The sequence below is a fragment of the Melospiza georgiana genome, chromosome 13 (assembly GCF_028018845.1).
Source record: "Melospiza georgiana isolate bMelGeo1 chromosome 13, bMelGeo1.pri, whole genome shotgun sequence".
Classification (NCBI taxonomy): Eukaryota; Metazoa; Chordata; class Aves; order Passeriformes; family Passerellidae; genus Melospiza; species Melospiza georgiana.
Window position 1 is genome coordinate 20,485,202 of NC_080442.1, and position 17,488 is coordinate 20,502,689.

Genomic DNA, 17,488 nt, shown 5'->3' on the forward strand with positions numbered 1-17,488 from the left:
GGACGGACAGACGGACGGAGGCCGGGCCGTGGTCCAAGAGTAGCTTTAGTGTTCCCGGGCGGGCCTGGCTCCGCCGCGCCGGGCCCGCCCCGGGTCAGCCCTCCCGGCTAAGGCAGACGGTGGCAAAGGCAGCGGCAAGCCCGGTGCTCCCCTCGCCCCGGGGCAGCGCCCGGGACAGCGTGGCCCCCGCCCCGGGCAGTGCTGAGCCAGCTCCGCGTGCAGCCCGAGCCCAGGGCGGCCCTGGGACAGCGTGTGAGCCTCGGCTGGGCAGCGTGTGCAGCGTGCGGGACCCGCGGGCCTCAGGCGAGCCCCGGGTTGGGCTTGATGAGCCCGTAAGCCACGGCGTGTGCCAGGCTCTCCTGGGCCGCCTGCGCCACCCGCGGCTTGTCCTTGTCCTTGGCAAGCACAGAGAGGATCTCCAGCATCTCGCTGGCGATGAGCTGCTCGGCCACCTCCCGAGCAGCTGCCATCATGTTCATCACCACCACGGCGCCACGGTGCTGCAGCTCCGCACTGGGGCTCAGCAGCAGGGCCTGCAGGATCTCCAGCCAGTGCACCGTCTGCAGGGGAGCGGGGCCAACATCATCACGGACCCCAAGGGAAGGGTTCCAGCTCCCCACCACAGCCCCATCTCAGAGTCGGGCCCAAGACACGATCGGCTGCCCTGGCTTCTGGGGCCAGAGCTCCAGGCCACCGCAGGGAGGGAATATGGGACACAGGGTGCTGTGTTAGGGTGCACTCACCACCTGGGGAATCCGCTTGCAGATGGGGGGATGCAGGGTAGTCAGCATGGCTAGGGTGCCCGAGGCTGCTCGCCGCAGCTTCTCATCCTCCTCCCCACTGTACAGGACCATCAGCTTCAGCCGGTCACTGCCCTCAGCCAGGAACATCTCCTGCACCTGCACAGGGGAAAGAGCAGGGATCGGGGGGGTGCGGTGGTCCAGCAGCCCAGCACAGACCCCAGCCCGTCCCGGCCTTCACCTCCTTGCTCATGGCCATGTTGCACATGCACTCAGTTGCGGCTAGCCGGATCAGCTCGTGCTCCTCAAACATGTAGCCCTCGATCATGGGCACAGCGCGCTCTTTCAGGATCTTCTGCCTGGGAGGCAAGCGGGCAGTGAGCGCTCCCTGCGCAGGGCAGCCCCCCAGGGCACAGCCAGCCCCTCTCCCCCATCCCTACCGCAGCCTCTCGCTGATGCCAGCCAGGTTGGTCAAGGCCATCAGCCCCTCAAAGTTCTCCAGGCCCGTGCGCTGCAGGTGCAGGAGGCTGACCAGGGGCCGCACCACCTCATAGATCTGGGGAGACAGAACACATGGCACCGAGTCAATGCCCACTGCTGCTCCCAGCTGAGCCCCTGCCTGGCAGCCCCCAGCACTCACCCGCTCGCCAGGGAACGCCATCTCCGGGTTGGACGTGATGGTGATCTTTGCTAGGGCCTGCGCTGCCTTGGTCTGCCCCACCTCAGTGCCCTCCAGGGACAGTGGGATCAGAGCCTGGGGGCAGAAACAGCAGCCTGTCCTGCAGCCAAGGCCACAGCACCAGGGCAGCCACAGCTTTCCCCAGCCTCGTGTCCAAGGGAGCCAGTGCAGCCCTGCTAAACCACAGAGCGCCAGCACCCCGGAGCAGTGCAGGGCAGAAGCACAGGGGATCCATGCTCTCACCTTGCCTCCTCCCTGAGCAACCACACCACCCCGGTCTTCTGCCTCCTCCACCAGTGCCAGGAACACTCTAGGGACCAAGTGGGACTGGTTGCAGCACAGTGGGGCCAGGCTGCACCAGACTCCTGGACATCCTCCCTGCTGTCCAGGAGCTGGCCTTCAGCACAGGCACGCAAGTTCACCAACAGGATGCCGGCAGGCTGGGAACCCGGCTCCCGCTGTCCCACCTGGAGATGAGCTCCCGGCAGGAGCTGGTGAGCGCCGGGTTCTCGCTCTTCACCATGCAGGCCAGAGCCGACACCACGCCGGCCGTCAGCAGCTTCCGCACGCGCCGCTTCACGAACTCGGGCTTGTCCTGTGCCACGGGCAGGGCACGCTGGGCTCAGGAGCACCTGCGCAGGTGCCCGACCCCCCCGCGGGCCTCAAGGACACCGTGTCCGCACTGGGAGCCCAGGCTGTCCCTCCTCCTAAGCGCAGCCGTGCCCTGCTCACCTTGGGGTGCTGCTCCGGGATGTGCTGCTTGGCATACTTGGCCAGCTCCAGCATCTGCGGGTCCGGCTCCTCGTGGTCATAGCTGTTGGTACAGTTCACCAGCGTGGAGGCAACAGCATAGAGCACACTCCTGTCCTCTGACTGCGGCGACAGTGGGCACCTGTCACACTCACAGCAGGGCGGAGCAGCCAGGACTGGAGCCCACCCAGCTTGTCCCACACACCCCCCCCGAGCACGAGCCCCACACCTGCTGCAGTACATTTCCCTAGTGCCAGGGTGCCCATCCCACAGCTCTTGGTATGCACCTTGGCCAGCTGGAACATGGCCTGCATTGCTGCCTTGTCCTCCACAAACTCCTCCTTGACATCTGCATCGAAGGTGAGGTAGGCCAGGCCCTCCACAGCCCAGCGCCGCGTGCCCGCATCGATGGCTTCGTTGCAGAGCCACCTGGAGAGTGCTCCCTGAGCCTGGCTGTGGGGCTGTGCACAGCCCAGCTGCAGGGAGCCCAGCTGGGGGGCACCTTACCCACTCCCCACACCCGGCCCCGCTCACTTGCGGCACTGCTTGGCCAGCTTCATGGTGGATCCCTCGGCAAACTGCTTCATGCTGAAGTCCGTGCCGCCAGCAGATCCCAGCTTGCAGAGTCCCTGCAGCCAGGAACAGAGTGTGGGAGCAGGAATGCATGTAGGCAACCTGATGTGAGTCCTGGACCCACAGCAGCAGGGAGCAGCACTGTGACCGGCGGTGCTGCACCCACAGCCCAGCCAGGGCCCTGTCACACCCTGTGCCAGCTGCTCACCATGAGCAGTTCCACACCCACAGCCCACCCTGTGCCAGCTGCTCACCACGAGGGCGCGGATGCGGATGCTGTCCCTCTCGCTGTGCTTGTAGATCTCCTTGAGCAGGTTGACGCCGTTGGCCGTGATGAAGGAGGCGCGCTTGGCCTTGTCGGCCGCGTGGATCAGCGCCTCCACGGCCACCAGCTGGTGAGCCTCGCACACAGAGGCGCAGAGGGACAGCACGCTGTCCATGATGCCCTCCAGCTCCAGCACCCTGTTCCCTGCATCTGAGGGACCCTGCAGCAGGCACGACACTGTCTGAATGGCCCGCAGCTTTCCTGGCAGCTCGTGCCCCTCGAACCAGCTCCTTCAGGGAAAGACCACCAGAAAGGGTCAGCATGATCCACCTGCTTCTCCCTGCCCCACCTGCTGAACCTTCCCCACAGCAGGTCCCCAGCCAGCATTAGCACTGAGGGTGACAGGTGCTGCCAGGCTGCAGGTGACAAAAGCCCCATCACTCCCAGGACACCCTGGCTCACCTCACATAGTCCTCACACAGACGGTGGAAGTTTTCCCTCTCGGCATCACACTTCAGGTCCTCATAGAGTTTGCTCAGCAGAACAGAGGTGCTCATGCGGCTGTTCTCTGTCACGGGCAGGCTGCCCGAGCTGCCGCACACGGTGCTGCCCACCTCCAGGATTTTCTTCAGGCCTGGGAAAGGTCAGACAGCCCAGTGAGGGGCACGGTGGCACGTGCAGACCCGGGGCAGAGGAGCACAATGCCCCAGCAGGACACTGCTAGCCATTCCACTAACCCTGATCAATCACCCAGAGGCTCAGGCTGTTGTTGGTCTCCTTTGGTGACCTCCTGGGCACCACTTTGATGAGCAGGTTGAGGGCGTTGTCACGGCCATGCGCTGAGGCCCCTTCCAGCACTAGCAGCTCCAGGAGGTGCTTGATCAGCAATTTCAGGTCCTTGGAGGAATCTTCCAAAAAAGACAGAGCCCAGCAGTCAGCACCCTGGGCATGGCCTCACCCCCCCATGGTACAGCTGGCAGAGATGCTGCCATGACCAGGGGCTTCTGCCTCCTGTTAACCTTGGATCAGAGCCTGGCTTTGCCGCAGGGAGCAGTGACAGGGCAGCAGCAAATAGCCCCACGGCACCTCTTGCACCTACCTGGGGCTGTCCCCGTGCAAGAGCCAGCCAGGGCAGCCCACACTCACCCAGCACCACTGCATCCTCCTTCCCACGGAAGTCCTTCTGCAGCCCCTCCTTCAGGGAGTCAAACACGACGTGCAGCAGGTTGCAGGCAGCCAGGGACACCTGCTCGTGCTCCACGCCCAGCACCGCCGCGAGACGGGGAGCCCCCAGTTCCGCCAGGATGGCCGTGGTCTGCAGGTACAAGCACACCTGTCCTCCGGAGCCCTTGGGGAAGCCTTGCTGCTCCCCAGCCCCTTATCAGGATGGTTTCCTCTCACAAGTTCAGGCCTGGCAGGTAACAGCTCGGAGCTCCCCTGTGTCCCTCTGCAGCCTCCCCAGCACGGCTTTCCCTGGGCCCAGCCCTGGGGTGTGGTGGCACCTACACGAGAGCGGTGGCCGGAGCACAGCCCCACCAGCGTGCGCAGGGCTGCCAGCATCAGGTCAGCCTTGGCCGTGTCCAGCAGCTGCATCAGCAGCCGCACACCGTCACTCTGGAAGATCTTCTCTGCTCCAGCCTCTTCCCGTGCCAGCACGATCAGGTTCTGTGCAGCCTGGGGAAGGAGAGTTCTGTCTGGGTCACAGCAGCACACTGCACAAGGAACTGCTAGCAGCTGCAGCCACCCACTCTCCGCCCCTGTCTTGGGGAGCATTCTGTGGGCAGCAAGCCCAGCCTGCCCAGGCAGCACCACTTAGCCACCACTGGCCAGGAGCAACAATCCTCCCCTCCTCTCCTCCCAGCCACAGCACTGCACCCCACTCCCTGAGCTCAGACTTTCTGCTTCTTCTCCGCATCCTTTTCTTCAAGATCCAGCAAGATCTGGAACATCTGCTCTACTTTTGAGTCCGTGCAGGCCATGGCCTTCATCTGCAACAGAACAGAAAGAGCGGCTCAGTGCTCCCCGCCTTCTCCCGCCAGGCACAGCCCCACAGCCCCAGCGGGCCGGCAGCCCCAGTGCGCCCCGCTCACCTTCTCGTGCATGCTGCTGCCCAGGGCACGCAGGGCCTCCTGGAAGGCCTTGTTGCGGGGCTCCAGGCTGAGGCAGCGCTGCAGGTCGCTGACGGCCTGGTCCATGCGGCCCAGCTGCTGCAGCGCCTGGCTGCGGCGGAACAGCGCCTTCACGTCCCGCCCGTCCGCGGCGATGGCTGCGCACAGCGGTCACTCACCGGGCCCTGCGCCCGCCCGGCGCCCCACGGGCGGCCTGCAGGCTGCTCCCCAGCCCCACCGACTGTACCTTGGGTGGCATCGGCCTCTGCCTTGGCGTAATCCTCCTGTGCACAGACAGCAGAGAAAAATGCCTGAGCACTGCTGGCACAAGCCGCACGCAGCCCACGCTCCTAACTTTGGGGACTGGGGACAGGATGGGAACGGCGGCACTGGAGACAGGGAGCCAGCACAGTGGGACACCCTGTCTTTCCCAGAATACGACCCTCAGAGAGTGTCCAAGGAGCGCTACATCCCCCCGTGCTTTTCAGGCACTTCTGGTCTAATCAAGCCCCTAAAGTTCCTCGTGTCCACCCCCTGCCCCAGACAAAGATTCCCTGCCAGAGATCAGAGAGACTGTGACTGCTTGGGAACAGCCCCAGCCAGCCGGGCAGGTTCGTGCAGGCCGCGGGGACGCACCCGCCCAGCGCTCACCAGCTTCAGGTAACACGCGGCCCGGTTGCGGTGCAGCACGGCGCGCTCCGACGGGGCCTCGCTCAGGCTCAGAGCCTCCGTGTAGGCAGCGAGGGCGGCTGCGTGATCCCCCGCCTGGAACAGCGCGTTACCCCGCGCCCGAAGCTGCTCCGCCGTCACCTGCCGAGGGGCACCGGCTGGGACACAGCCCTGGGCCCCGCACGGACGCGGGACAGGGAGCCCGGGACACGGAGACCCGGGACAGGGAGCCCCGGGACAGGGAGCCCCGGACAGGGAGCCCGGGACAGGGAGCCCGGGACAGGGAGCCCCGGGACAGGGAGCCCCGGGACAGGGAGCCCGGGACAGGGAGCCCCGGGAGAGGGAGCCCAGGACAGTGAGCCCCGGACAGGGAGCTCGGGAGAGGGATTCCCGGCACAGCGATCCAGAGACCCCCGGGACAGTGACCCCCCTGGGACAGTGAACCCGCCGGGACAGGGACCCCAGGTATAGGGATGCAGGGACTCCCGGGACAGTGACCCCCCGGGACAGGGACCCCCGGGACAGGGATGCAGGGACTCCCGGGACAGGAACCCCCCGGGACAGGGACCCGCCGGCCGGTCCCACCCGGCCCCGCTCACCGGCTCCTCCATCGCGCCGCACCCGTGACGTCACCGCGAATCGCCCGGGGAACCCTGACGCCACCGCCCTCGTCACGTGACGGGGCGCGCCCGGAGGCGGGCGGGGCCGACGCTGCAGCGCCGCCTCGCGGCCCGGCGGTGCCAGCACCGACCGGCGGCGGCCCCGTGTGTGTCCCCGCGTCCCCCGCACCCTCCCGCCGCCCCGCTCTGAGCCCCAGAGAGCGAGTGTCCCCCGTACGGAACCCCGGAGAGAGAGTGTACCCCGTACAGCCCCGTACTGAGCCCCGGAAAGCGAGTGTCCCCCGTACAGCCCCTTGTTAACCCTGCCGTTCGAGTGTCCCCCCCGCCCTACCCCCCGTGCGGCACCCTGAGGTGCGCGTGTTCCCCCCATGCACCCCCCGGGATGTGAGTGACCCCCCTCCCCTCCCGTCCCGCGGCCCCCCCGGGTGCCAGCCCCCCCTGTGTACCCCCCTTGCCGTGCCGCGCCCGCCCTCAGCAGCCCTGGCCGGGCCGGGTCACTCTGGGGGCGCCGTGCGGAGCCCGGGTGCGGGCCGGCTGCCCCCGCGGGGCCCCACGGGGCACGCAGCAGCCGCGGGGCAGCAGGCGGCGGAGGCGGCACCGGCGGCTCCGGTAGAAGTGGCAGAGGTCGATGGCCATCAGCACGAGGACGAGGAGCCCATAGAGCCCCACGAAAGGCAGGGCCAGCGGGTTCCTGCGGGGTGGGGCGCTTCAGGGGGCAGCCGTGACCCTGCCGTGGTACCGGGGAGGGCCAGGCGGGCCCCTGTGGGCTCCGAGGGACGCCACAGCCCCTGCCCCAGCAGCCAGGAGAAGCCGCCGGGAGTGTCCCGAGGGGCCGCATCCTCAGGAGGGCAGCTCGCTGCTCACCGCAGCAGACCGGGGCTAGCCAGGCTCGAGAGGTTCACTCCAGTGAGGGCTTCCAGGGCCAGCTGAGAGCAGCAGGACTTGAGAGCGTCCAGGCGGGGCTGGCAGCAGTAGCGGTGCCCGGGCGGGTCCGTCAGCCGCGGGCAGTAGAAGCCGGGGTGGGAGCGGCCATCAGGGCCCACGTAGCCCTCGCAGAGGTGCAGGTTCTGCACCAAGACTGCAGCGGGGAGCAGGGCATTGCAGAGCGCAGGGAACGAGCCCCCGCCGCGGGGACGCGGAAACTGCGCAGCGCCTGCAGGACAGGCTGCCAGCCCCACACCATGCTCTGTGCCGCGATGCAACGGAGCAGGCCTGCGCTGGGCTGGGCTCAGCACTCATGGGAGCCTGGCTGACATGGCACGGGGGGCCCAGCTCGCCCCTCAGAGGGGGCTACACCCCACGAGGCAGCAGTGGCTGAGCAGAGCTCCCCTGGCACTGCCTTCTGGTGCCACGGCCCTGAGTACGCCGTGACCTCCAGTGCTCACCGAGGCCTCGGCAAGGGCAAACGTGGACAAGGGCAGTGATGGTGGCAGGGAGGAGGGGAAAACGCCCAGGACAGCAGGTCAGCCCCCAGCCCCGTTCTGAACCCCTCCCTGTGTCCCCTGTGGGGACAGCACTTAGACCCCACAGAAGCGCGGCAGTGGGAGAAACCCAGCACCACCACACCTGGGCCCCCATCCCCAGTATGGACCACCACCTCTCCCTGCAGAGCCTCCCAGCACAGATCCCCACCGCTGTCGGGGAGCGACCCTCAGGGGACAAGGCCCCATCAGGGATGGGCTCAGGGAGCAGGAGGGGCAGGAATGGGGCTGTACCTGTCCCAGGGATGCTGGGCAACAGAGCCGCAGTAAGGAGCAGCTGGAGCAGGTGCCCATCCAGCATCTTCCCGGCCAGCCCTGGACAGAGGCAGTTGCGGCTCCAGTGGAGGCAGAAACCACAGCCCCTCCTGCTCCCGCCTCCATCGAGCCTCCACCAAGAGCCGCTCAGAGCCATTAGAGCCTCCTGCACTCCCCTGTCCGCAGGGACCGGGCTGGGGGCGGGAGCATCACTAATGAGCTTCTGGGGCCAGGACCAGGATGGCAGGCTCCCTCCCCAGCTGGATGCAGGGCACCCGCAGCCGTGTCCAGGGCCCCAGCTGGGCACCTGGGCCCATCCTGGAGTGTCTGAAAGGGCACTGGACCAGGCCAGGGCACAGGGCAAGCACTGCAAGGTGCTGAGCTTCCAGGGGCCAAACCCTGGGGGGGTTGTGGATGTGCTGGGAGTTGTGCAGGAATCATGGAATCACAGAATCATTTATGTCGGAAAAGACCTCTAAGCTCATCCAGCCCAACCCACCCAAGCCAGAGCTGAGGCAGTTCCACGCCCCACCCTGTCCTTCCCAATGCCCTCCCTGCGGGAAGTAAGCAGCCCCAGGGGGCCAGGAAGTATGGCCTGTGGTTCCCACAGCAACCAGGAGGATGCTCTGGTGACACTGTGTAATTAGCTGCAACTCAGCCACTGCAGCTCCAGCAGAGCAGAGCGCCAGGCTTGCTCTGAAACGGGGCTAAAGGCTCTGGGTTTGGGGGAGGCACTCCCACGCTTCACCCAGCATTGCTGTCCGCACCAGGAGCTGACTCCCATCCCCCTGGCTCCTGCCCAGCACCAGGCACTGCCTGCTCCCAGGCACAGCTGGGCCTGGCCGTGCCACCAGCCTCTCACAGGTGCCAGGGGCTCCTGGCTGGCCCCCGCCTGCCTCGGAGTGCTGCCCTGTCTCCCCACAGCACACCATTCCCGCTTCCCTGAGTGAGAGCCACAAACCACACGGACACCAGGGCCCTTGGAAACAGCTTTGTGTTTCCTATGAGCTCCAGGAGAGGTCAGTCCCAAGTCCACAGCACTTCCTCAGGCAGCTGCCCAACACGGCGGGTGCTCCTGGCCTCCCCTTGCTGCCCTGCCAGTCAGGGGAGCCCTGCACAGGCCCTGCCCCAGCCACCAGGGTGGCCACCCTCCTGGGCAGCCTGCCTGTGACAGGGCAGCAGCGTGTGTCCCACCAGCAGCAGCAAAGCCCAGCCTGCAGCCCTCCCCAGCCGCGCTCGGCCCGCCCGGCACCGTGTCCAGCCACGTCGGCTCCAGCCCTGCCACAGCAGTTCATTCCAAAATCTATCTGAGAACACGGAGCTAATAAATTAGAAAGCGGCAGCACAGCCTCTGCCAGTCTGCTGGCCCCACTCCACTGCTGCACTGGTGCTGCTCCTGTGCTGTCCAGCCACTCCACTCCTCTCCTGCTTGACACTACCCCAGGCGGATGCGGAACGTGGCGATTTCCATGGGGTCCAGGTGGATGTTGGTGCTGTTGGAGGCTGTGCCCAGCGGGTACATCAGTGTCAATGAGGTGGGCTGCAGGGAGCCCAGCTCCAAGCCCTGGAACAGGCCTCCCAGAGCTAGCTGAGGAGAGAGGAGGAAGTGGGGAGGCCCAGGTGAGGATGTGATGCCTGGGGCAGCACTGCGCCCAGGACAGCCTGACACGTGCCATGGCTGCCATGCCGAGCTCCCAGCCCAGCTGGTCCAGAGGAGGTGTGGGGGCAGCCTGGCCCTACCTTGCCCTGGCTGGTGGTGCAGTTGAAGCCCAGGTTCTTGGCCTCCAGGCTGCAGTCGAAGCCTTTGCGGTGCAGGATCAGTGCTGCCTCAGCCGATGGTAGCGAGTCATCCTGCAGGGAGGGGAGTGTGAGGCACAGCACTGGGGACAGCAGGGGCAGGACCCCACCAGAGTCCCACCAGAGTCCCACCATCCCTGGGCCGTGGCTCACCTCTGCCTGCAGCGTCCGCAGGTTGAGGATGTGGAAGTCACAAGGAAGGGTGGTGGCAAGGGGCACAAAGGAGCGCAGGGCTGGCAGGGCTGGCTTCTCCAGTGCCACCGGCATGACCAAGGCCTCAGCATTCTGGTGCACAGAGGTGATGTGGCTCAGCAGGGACGGGAAGCTGATGGGGCGCTCATCCTGCACCTGCCAAGTAGCACACGGGTCAAGTGTGGGCCCAGGAAGGCAGGCAGAGCCTGGGCAAAGCCCAAAGAACCTCCATTCCACTCAAGCAGTGCCTTGAGACCAGGCATCTGCCAGCACAGTGCACACGGAGCTGCCCCTGTCCAGGCAGGTCCCCCCGCCCCAGCACCAAACAGGACCCCAGCTAGCTGATGGTCAGGCTACAGACCTGCTACAAGCCTGGCTAGACTAGTGGCTAGCAGCTAGTGCACAAGACAGGGAGAGACAGCAGGGCCAGGCTGGCCATTACCTCAGGGCTGCCAGTCCTGGTGCCAGGGAAGCTCAAGGCTTTAAACATGGAGACCAGTTTGGAAAAGAAGCCGGAGCTCTGGATGGGTGGCACAGCACACGCATAGAGGGCAGCGAGGGGATTGGACAAGAACACTGTGATTATGAGGGCAACGTGGCTCCACAGGGACAGAGCCCACTGCACGTCCTGCTCTCCCCATGCCCCCTGCTCCAGGCCCATCCCTGCCCAGTGCCAGCATAATGGGACAAGAGGGGAGAGGACACCGCATCCCATCACGTGTGGCTTTCTGCAAATGCCTCCACCCTGCTCCATCCCAAGGCAGGCTGGGCTCTCAGCCCTGCTGCCTCACAGCCAGCACCTTTTTGGCAGTGCTGCGGCGCTCCAGGAGGAGCCGGAACCGGTTGCAGGTACGCTTGTTGTCCTTCAGCCCCTGGCCCAGGCCCCGGTTGTCATCCTGCATGAGGCGCCGGTCCAGGATCACCTCCAGCTGGCCTGTGGAGAGCAAGTCCCTGCAGCCCAGGCTTTACCAGGCGCCAGCCACACCCCACAGCACAGAGCCCCCAGCGACAGCAGGACCAGGGCACCCTGCCCAGCCTGCAGCACCCTCCTCCCCTGCTTCCCTTTGGGAGGACAGCCCCAGCTCCACAGCAGGTCCCCAAGGCACAGAGCCCAGCTTACCGCTGTGGAGGCTGGAGACCCCCAGGGCCTGGGCTGTGAGCAGGGTCAGGCGGCTCTGCATGTCCTGGATGTAGGCCATGGCAGGCATTGGGTAGAAGTTGGCCTGCAGAGGCAGCTTCCGCTGGTACCTGCGGGGCTGGATCTGCCAAGGAACAGAGATCAGTGGGCAGAGGTGGATCCCACGGTGCCTGGTGCCAGAGCACTGTCCCCCTGTGGGCAGCTGCTGTCCCTCCCCAGCCTGCTGCATACCTGGAAACCATTAAGGTCTGTGAAGAAGGTGTCATCACTCTCAATGTCAGTGCTAAAGCGCAGGGCCAGCTCCTTGTTGATGTGGTCACGGATGTCCACCAGGCAGGACACATCCAGGGACAGGCCCTCCACCCCTGTGGGTAGGCAGTGAGAGGCTGAGCCTCAAGGGCAGCATGGCCCAGTTCCCTGGGCCAGCAACACCTGGTGCAGCCTCAAGGCCTCACCTGGCACATTGTACAGCCGCACCACGGTCTGGACATGCTGGTAGTAGCTGGCAACCTCTGAGTAGAGGGGTCCCTCCATCACCCGCACCACTGGGGGGTCCTTGGGAGCGTAGGGCTGGGGAGAGGGATAGCTGTGCTGACGCTGCTGCCTGAGGACAGTCCTACGGACACAGCTGTCAGCTGGCTTCCACAGGTGAACCCTGTACCTTGGCCTCGCCGTCAGGCAGGAAGAGATAGGCCCCGCTTTTGTCCTTGGACGTCCTGGTGCCATAGACGAGAAATTCGCTGCTGACCCTGTGCGCCTGCTCCTCCCCAGCTGGACGCAGGCTCTGCAGGTGTGTGCCAGCACAGCAGTAAGAGCATGAAGCAGCCGGATGTACCCCTCCTGTCCTCCACCCCACGCCCTGTCAGAGGCCCACACTCACCTGCAGCAGGCCCGTGCGCCCCAAGAAGCAGGCCTGCAGGTGCTGGTTCTCCAGGCAGAAGTCATCAGCAGCAGCTGGGAAGACGTGCAGGGGCAGAGCCTCGGGCTTGCGCACGGGCACGTCCCGGCCGTGCAGGTACAGGCGCGTGGAGGACCTTGGCGTGGCGTGGCCGTCCAAGGCCTTGTGCAGCTGCAGTACACGCAGCCCCAGCGCAGGCAGGCGGGCCAGGACAGACACCTGCAGGCAGCACGGGGACCTGAGCCAGTCCCCGCCTCTAGGAACGACGGGGGCTCAGTGGGGCAAAGACCCTGCTCAGCCCTGCAGGGCCGCTGCTGAGGAGGGACACGCATGGGCACCCGCAGGTTTGGCGGCTGTGGGATCTCGTGTTGTGGGGCAGGGACAGAGCAGGGCTGCCGCTGTGTCCTGGCAGCATGCAGGATGGGAGGCTGGCACAGATGGGCTGTGGGTGTGGCACACCCCATACCTGGTAGACATTGGGCACCGCATCAGTGGCAGAGCTCCACACTGCACTGAGCTGGGAGGGCAGGGGCTGCCCCTCCTCGGAGAGCACACGCACGTGCGGGGAGTCCACCAGCACTGGCACCACACTCAGGCGCTCCTGCTCCAGCGGGTTGAACACCACCAGGAACCTGTGTGGGGTAACACAGGCCTGGCATCCCAGCCTCACAGCATCCCAGATGTCCCATGCCCCACACTAACTACAGATCCACTGCACCTACCCACAGCTTCACAGGTACTCCCCCACAGCCCCATAAGTCCCCAGAGCAAGGCAGGAGGCCCTACCGAGGTGAGGTGCCCAGTTTGACCACTGTCCTCTCTGGGAGAGAGTCCTGGCTGGAGCGTGTCTCATCCTGGGAAGGAGTAGTAAAGAGTTGGAGTGTGCCCCATGCCCCTGCCAGTTGGGCCCAAGGACATGGGCACAATCTGGGGCTCTCTTCCTGGCCTCTGCAGCACCGAGTTGCTTCTGGGGGCATGGGGACAGTGTGCCAGAGTGCAGGGAGGCAGGGGCTGGTGCTGCTCACCATGCCAAGGAACGGTGCAGCTGGGTCGTGGCGGTACGTGTCCTTGTCCCCCAGCACAAGGTAGTGCGCAGCATTGATGATGACGCGCTTGAGGTTGGTGAGGGATTGGAGCAGCCTAGGCAGAGGCAGAGTGAGCCACCATCTACATCTCCCTGGGAGAGGGAGAACCTCCCCACAGCATCCCCACACCTAGCCGTTCTCCCAGCCCTGAGCCCACCAGCCCCACTCTGAGACAGGCTCTGAGGGCGCCCTGGCCCCCACACGCACCGGACTCCGTAGTCCACGGCCACAGCCTCCTTGGCAGTGCCAGCGATGGCATCGTGGTGCTGGAAGAGGCCCAGGTTGCGGCGGGCGTTGGTCAGCAGGGCGTAGTCAGAGAGTGGGTACCTGCCATCGGCACCGGCACGGCGGGAGTGGGCGAGTGCCAGGCTGTACAGGATCTCGGCCCCCCTGCACAGGGACAGAGTCACTGAGTGTCCCTGGTGCTGCAATACCACGGGGGCTGGCCTGGGAGGGGGGTGGCAAAGGCACACACTGTCCTGGGACTGGGTGAGGGTTTGGCACTCTGTGCACTGGTCCAGTGTGTTGGCAGCTGGCGCAGACCAGAGACTGTTGAGCTCCCAGATACTGCCTGGCTACCCCTCACCAGTGCCCCCCGCACGCCTCCTGTGCCCCGTGGACCAGCCCACTGCCCCTCACCGGAGGTGGGCCTCCAGCACCCGGTCCAGGCTCTTGTAGAATGGCCGGGAGGTGAAGTATCCTGTCCAGTAGTGATCCTCTCGGTCAGCATAGGAGAAGAAATCCCCAGTCAGAACTGGGAACCCAGGCGGCCTCATCCCTGGCACGATGCCCACTTTCTTGTACAGGGCGTCAAAGTAGTCGGAGAGCGTGCCAAACTGTGCCTGCAAGACAGCATGTGCAGCCCTGAGCTGGGGCTCCTGCAGTGGGGGCTCTTATCACCCCTCACAGGACTGTTCACCCCTCCAACTGTGCTCTGCCGTGGCCTCCTGCTGCCCCCACCTCCACAGAGCTCTCCACACATACCTGGACATGGAGGTCGGGCCGAGAGTTGAGGAAGTCAAAGATGCGCTGGTAGTTGAGGAACTGGGCGTCCCACTCCTGCGGCTTGTCGTAGCGGAAGTCATCTCCCAGGGGCACCAGCAGCACCTTGCTGCGGTACAGCTTGGACTTCTTGCGGTACTGGTCCAGCAGCAGCTGGGCTCTGTGTGGGGGCCAGGGCATGAGGCTGGCCCCTGGTGGCCCACAGGGCTGGGAGTGGCGTGCCCCCTGTCCCTGCCGCACTCACCGCTCTGCCACGTTGGCATCAGTGATGGCGCGGGGAGGCACCTTCCAGGGACAGTTGATCCGGCCCCCGGGCAAGCGCTTGAAGTCAAACTGGCAGCAGATCTTGGGGTCTGGGCCACAGGTGTGAGGCACATCATAGCTGTAGAAGGGCATCATGTGGCAGAGGATGTCCGTGCTCGTGTCTGGATCTGTGGGACCAAGGACAGGTGAGCACCAGCCAGGGCTCTCCTGTGCCTGTCCCTGAGCAGGGGGGCCCAAAGACAGCAGTCTGACAAAGCAGACCTTAGTGCTCAGAGGGCACAGCAGTCTCCCCCAGTGTGTTGCTGGACTTGGGGGCAGGTGGAAAGTCACCCTGACGCCGTCCCACAGGGCAGACACATCACCTCCCAGTGCTTGGCTCATGTGCACAGAAAAGCAGCTGGCAGCCATTCTCTGCTGCCACCTGCCCCACAGGGCCCCCTCTGCAGTCCCCTCCCAGCAGCCTCTCACCCCACGTCTGTCTCCACATGAACTCCAGGTTCTGGGTGGCAGCAAAGTGCTTCTTGATGGCATAGTGAACGCGCTGGATGAGCATGGCCGTCAGGTTGGAGCGCTTCAGCAGGTAGGGCATGGTGGAGCTGTACCCAAAGGGGTCTACGGCCCAACCCGACCGTGGCGTCACACCTGGGGGCACAGAGACCTGTCAGCCCCATGCTGGGCCAGCAGCACCTCACGTGAGGAGGGTCCTGGCAGGCCCCCAGCCACCATCTGCCCGGCTCTCACCAATGTTCTTCTCCAGCCACTGGTGCCCCTCGATCAGCTGGTCAATCATGGCGAAGTAGTGGGAATTAGCCTCATCAGCCATCACCCAGCCGCCCGTCACCATCTCCAGCTGCCCATTGCCCACCAGCCTGCCAGGGGGACACCCAAGATATGACCAGAGCCCTGCGTGAGCCACATGTCCATTGCAGAGTCCTGCCCTGAGCCACCTACAGTCTACATGCAGCCCCCACAGCCACCACTGCCATTCCCCCCTTGCCATGCTGTCCCCACACAGAGAGTCATCCCTCCACAGCCCAATGCCAACCACAGCCCGCTCTCCCTCCACTGTGTCCTCCATCCCCGATGCTCTCAGGGCAAAGGGCAGACAGGGGGACCCTGTCTCACCACACAATGCTGCTCTCCAGGTCTCCCACCCTTCCATGAGTGCCCTGGGCCTTGCATACAAGTTCCCCAGCCCAATCAGCACAGGGAGGGGCCCAGGGCAAGACCTGTCTCTCCCACCTCTCCCTCCACAAGGCAGTGGGTCTGACATCTGATGGCACTGGGAGGCTGCTGGCAGTTTGAGGGCACCCCATGCTGAGCAGTGCAGGGCCCATGGCAGCCTTCCAGTCCCCAGAGCCGTTCCCTCACACACGCTCTGCTCTCAGCCTGCCTGGGAGCTAGGTGGGCACTGGGGCCAGGGGGGCAGCCATACCTGCGCACAGCAGCCCGCTTCTGGGCACTGATGTTGTCCCACCACTTGGAAAAAAAGGAGATCTCAGACCAGATGAAGCGCCGGCGTGGGTCCTCCTGCATCTTCAGCACCATGCTGTTGAGGATGTGCTGTGTCTGGTCGTAGTAGTACTTGTCAAAAGTCTTGATCCAGCCTGGCAGCACAGGTGGGGGTCACTTTGGGGGCCCAGGTTCCCTGCCAGCACTGCTCCCTAGCAGGAGCTGGGCCAGCCCCTGCCTCTCACCTGGGTCATTGTGGGAGTGCGGCACCACAAACACCTGTAGGGGCTCTGTGTCCCATTCGTTGGGCTCGTAGGTGATGTCGAAGCCCTGCTTCCAGACACCACCGTCCTGGTTGTCAAAGGGCAGCAGGGAGTACACAGCCAGCATCTGTGGGTAGGAGACAGTGCTATATAGGCCCCTGAAAGAGTAGAGCTAGGACTCCATGGATGCCAGGTATGGACTCCTCATATGCTAGCAGAGCTACCAGACGCTCACCTGCAGGTCTGGGCTCTGTCCTTTGCCCCCTAGAGCAAACTGGCAGTCTTGTGGGGAGACAGAGAGGAAACTTGGGCGATTCTCAGGGGGGAGCACCCAGGAGCCATTCAGGGGGTGCTGGGGCAATGCCGGCTGCCCCTCTGCATGGGCTGTCAGCTCCAGCACCGAGTCCTTAATGTGGCTGATGATCTCATGGTTCTCCTCCAGCAGCTGCTCCAGCTGCTCGATGCGGTTCTGTAGCACCGAGATCTGGCTCTGGGGGCACAGCGAGGGGCAAGAGGTCACCCACAGCTGCGGGGAGCCAGTCTTGGCCCTGGCACCTTAATGCCCAGAGACCAGGGCCGGCTTCTCATTAATTTCCCTGGCCGAATGTCCCTGTTTGCCATCCCAGGACCCCTCTCACTCACCCCAGACCCTCCAAACTCACCCTGGGGAAATTGCCCCCACTCTGGTGTCGTGTAGGGTCATGCTGTACCCGGTCCAGCATCAAGTAGAGGGAGAAGACGGCCACGCAGAAGATGGCAGCTCCACACACTGTCACCTGCTTCTTCAGCTTCATCCCGAAGGGATGCAGGGACTCACCTGCGCCGGCACTGGGGGGGAGCCAGGCCGGACAGCGCAGCCCCGCTCCGCGGCCTCCTGCCTCCTCCTCCAAGAGTCCTCACCGCGTCCTACTTGGCTTAATCCGATGCTGGATATTTATATCCGCAGATGGGGCCGGGGCCGGAGAGGCCGCGCGGCCCCGCAGGGCCGGGCAGCGCCCGGGCCCGCCGCGCTGAGGCCCCGCGGCGACGGCCCGGGCCGGGAGAGGCCGGGCCAGCACCGACCGTGTCACCGCCGCCACCCCGTCCGCGCCCCGGGCGGCTCCGCAGCCCGGCCCAGGCCCTCACATCGCCCGCCGGGGCCCGCCGGGATGGGCCAGCCCAGGCCAGGCCCCGCCTCGCGCTCCGCCCGCTGCGCCGGCCCGCGGGGGCGGCACCGAACCGGCCGGCACCGAACCGGCCGGGCCACGCGGGGGCGGC

The 17,488-nt window shown here is 65.4% G+C and overlaps 3 protein-coding genes across 4 annotated transcripts; all 3 read right to left on the reverse strand.

The window, feature by feature from the left end:
- Positions 1 to 14: 14 nt before the first annotated feature.
- On the reverse strand, positions 15 to 6,454 carry UNC45A (unc-45 myosin chaperone A). The gene is made up of 20 exons (XM_058033240.1): positions 6,384 to 6,454; positions 5,767 to 5,925; positions 5,363 to 5,399; positions 5,098 to 5,273; positions 4,903 to 4,995; positions 4,514 to 4,681; positions 4,154 to 4,322; positions 3,745 to 3,915; positions 3,470 to 3,641; positions 2,997 to 3,297; positions 2,704 to 2,798; positions 2,457 to 2,598; positions 2,152 to 2,292; positions 1,887 to 2,014; positions 1,663 to 1,729; positions 1,381 to 1,494; positions 1,181 to 1,296; positions 982 to 1,099; positions 744 to 899; positions 15 to 560 (listed from the first exon to the last, which is right to left on the reverse strand). Exons 1-20 carry the CDS (start codon positions 6,393 to 6,395, stop codon positions 300 to 302), a joined length of 2,796 nt encoding a protein of 931 aa, XP_057889223.1. The 5' UTR covers positions 6,396 to 6,454; the 3' UTR covers positions 15 to 299.
- A 421-nt stretch (positions 6,455 to 6,875) lies between these two features.
- LOC131088798 (protein shisa-like-1) lies at positions 6,876 to 8,186 on the reverse strand. The gene is made up of 3 exons (XM_058033112.1): positions 8,120 to 8,186; positions 7,269 to 7,482; positions 6,876 to 7,095 (listed from the first exon to the last, which is right to left on the reverse strand). Exons 1-3 carry the CDS (start codon positions 8,184 to 8,186, stop codon positions 6,876 to 6,878), a joined length of 501 nt encoding a protein of 166 aa, XP_057889095.1.
- A 932-nt stretch (positions 8,187 to 9,118) lies between these two features.
- MAN2A2 (mannosidase alpha class 2A member 2) lies at positions 9,119 to 17,224 on the reverse strand. Of its 2 annotated transcripts, XM_058033208.1 has the most exons (24): positions 16,894 to 17,224; positions 16,467 to 16,721; positions 16,214 to 16,358; positions 15,952 to 16,123; positions 15,258 to 15,385; positions 14,985 to 15,158; positions 14,497 to 14,683; positions 14,235 to 14,412; positions 13,890 to 14,092; positions 13,458 to 13,640; positions 13,191 to 13,305; positions 12,952 to 13,019; positions 12,632 to 12,797; positions 12,148 to 12,384; positions 11,929 to 12,051; positions 11,723 to 11,837; positions 11,499 to 11,632; positions 11,250 to 11,391; positions 10,950 to 11,063; positions 10,741 to 10,757; positions 10,572 to 10,649; positions 10,091 to 10,285; positions 9,881 to 9,991; positions 9,119 to 9,728 (listed from the first exon to the last, which is right to left on the reverse strand). In XM_058033208.1, exons 1-24 carry the CDS (start codon positions 17,023 to 17,025, stop codon positions 9,576 to 9,578), a joined length of 3,525 nt encoding a protein of 1,174 aa, XP_057889191.1. In that variant the 5' UTR covers positions 17,026 to 17,224; the 3' UTR covers positions 9,119 to 9,575. The 2 variants fall into 2 exon arrangements, with proteins under 2 accessions (XP_057889191.1, XP_057889190.1); XM_058033207.1 differs by lacking the exons at positions 10,572 to 10,649; positions 10,741 to 10,757 and having other exon boundaries at positions 10,930 to 11,063; positions 16,894 to 17,222.
- Positions 17,225 to 17,488: the final 264 nt, after the last annotated feature.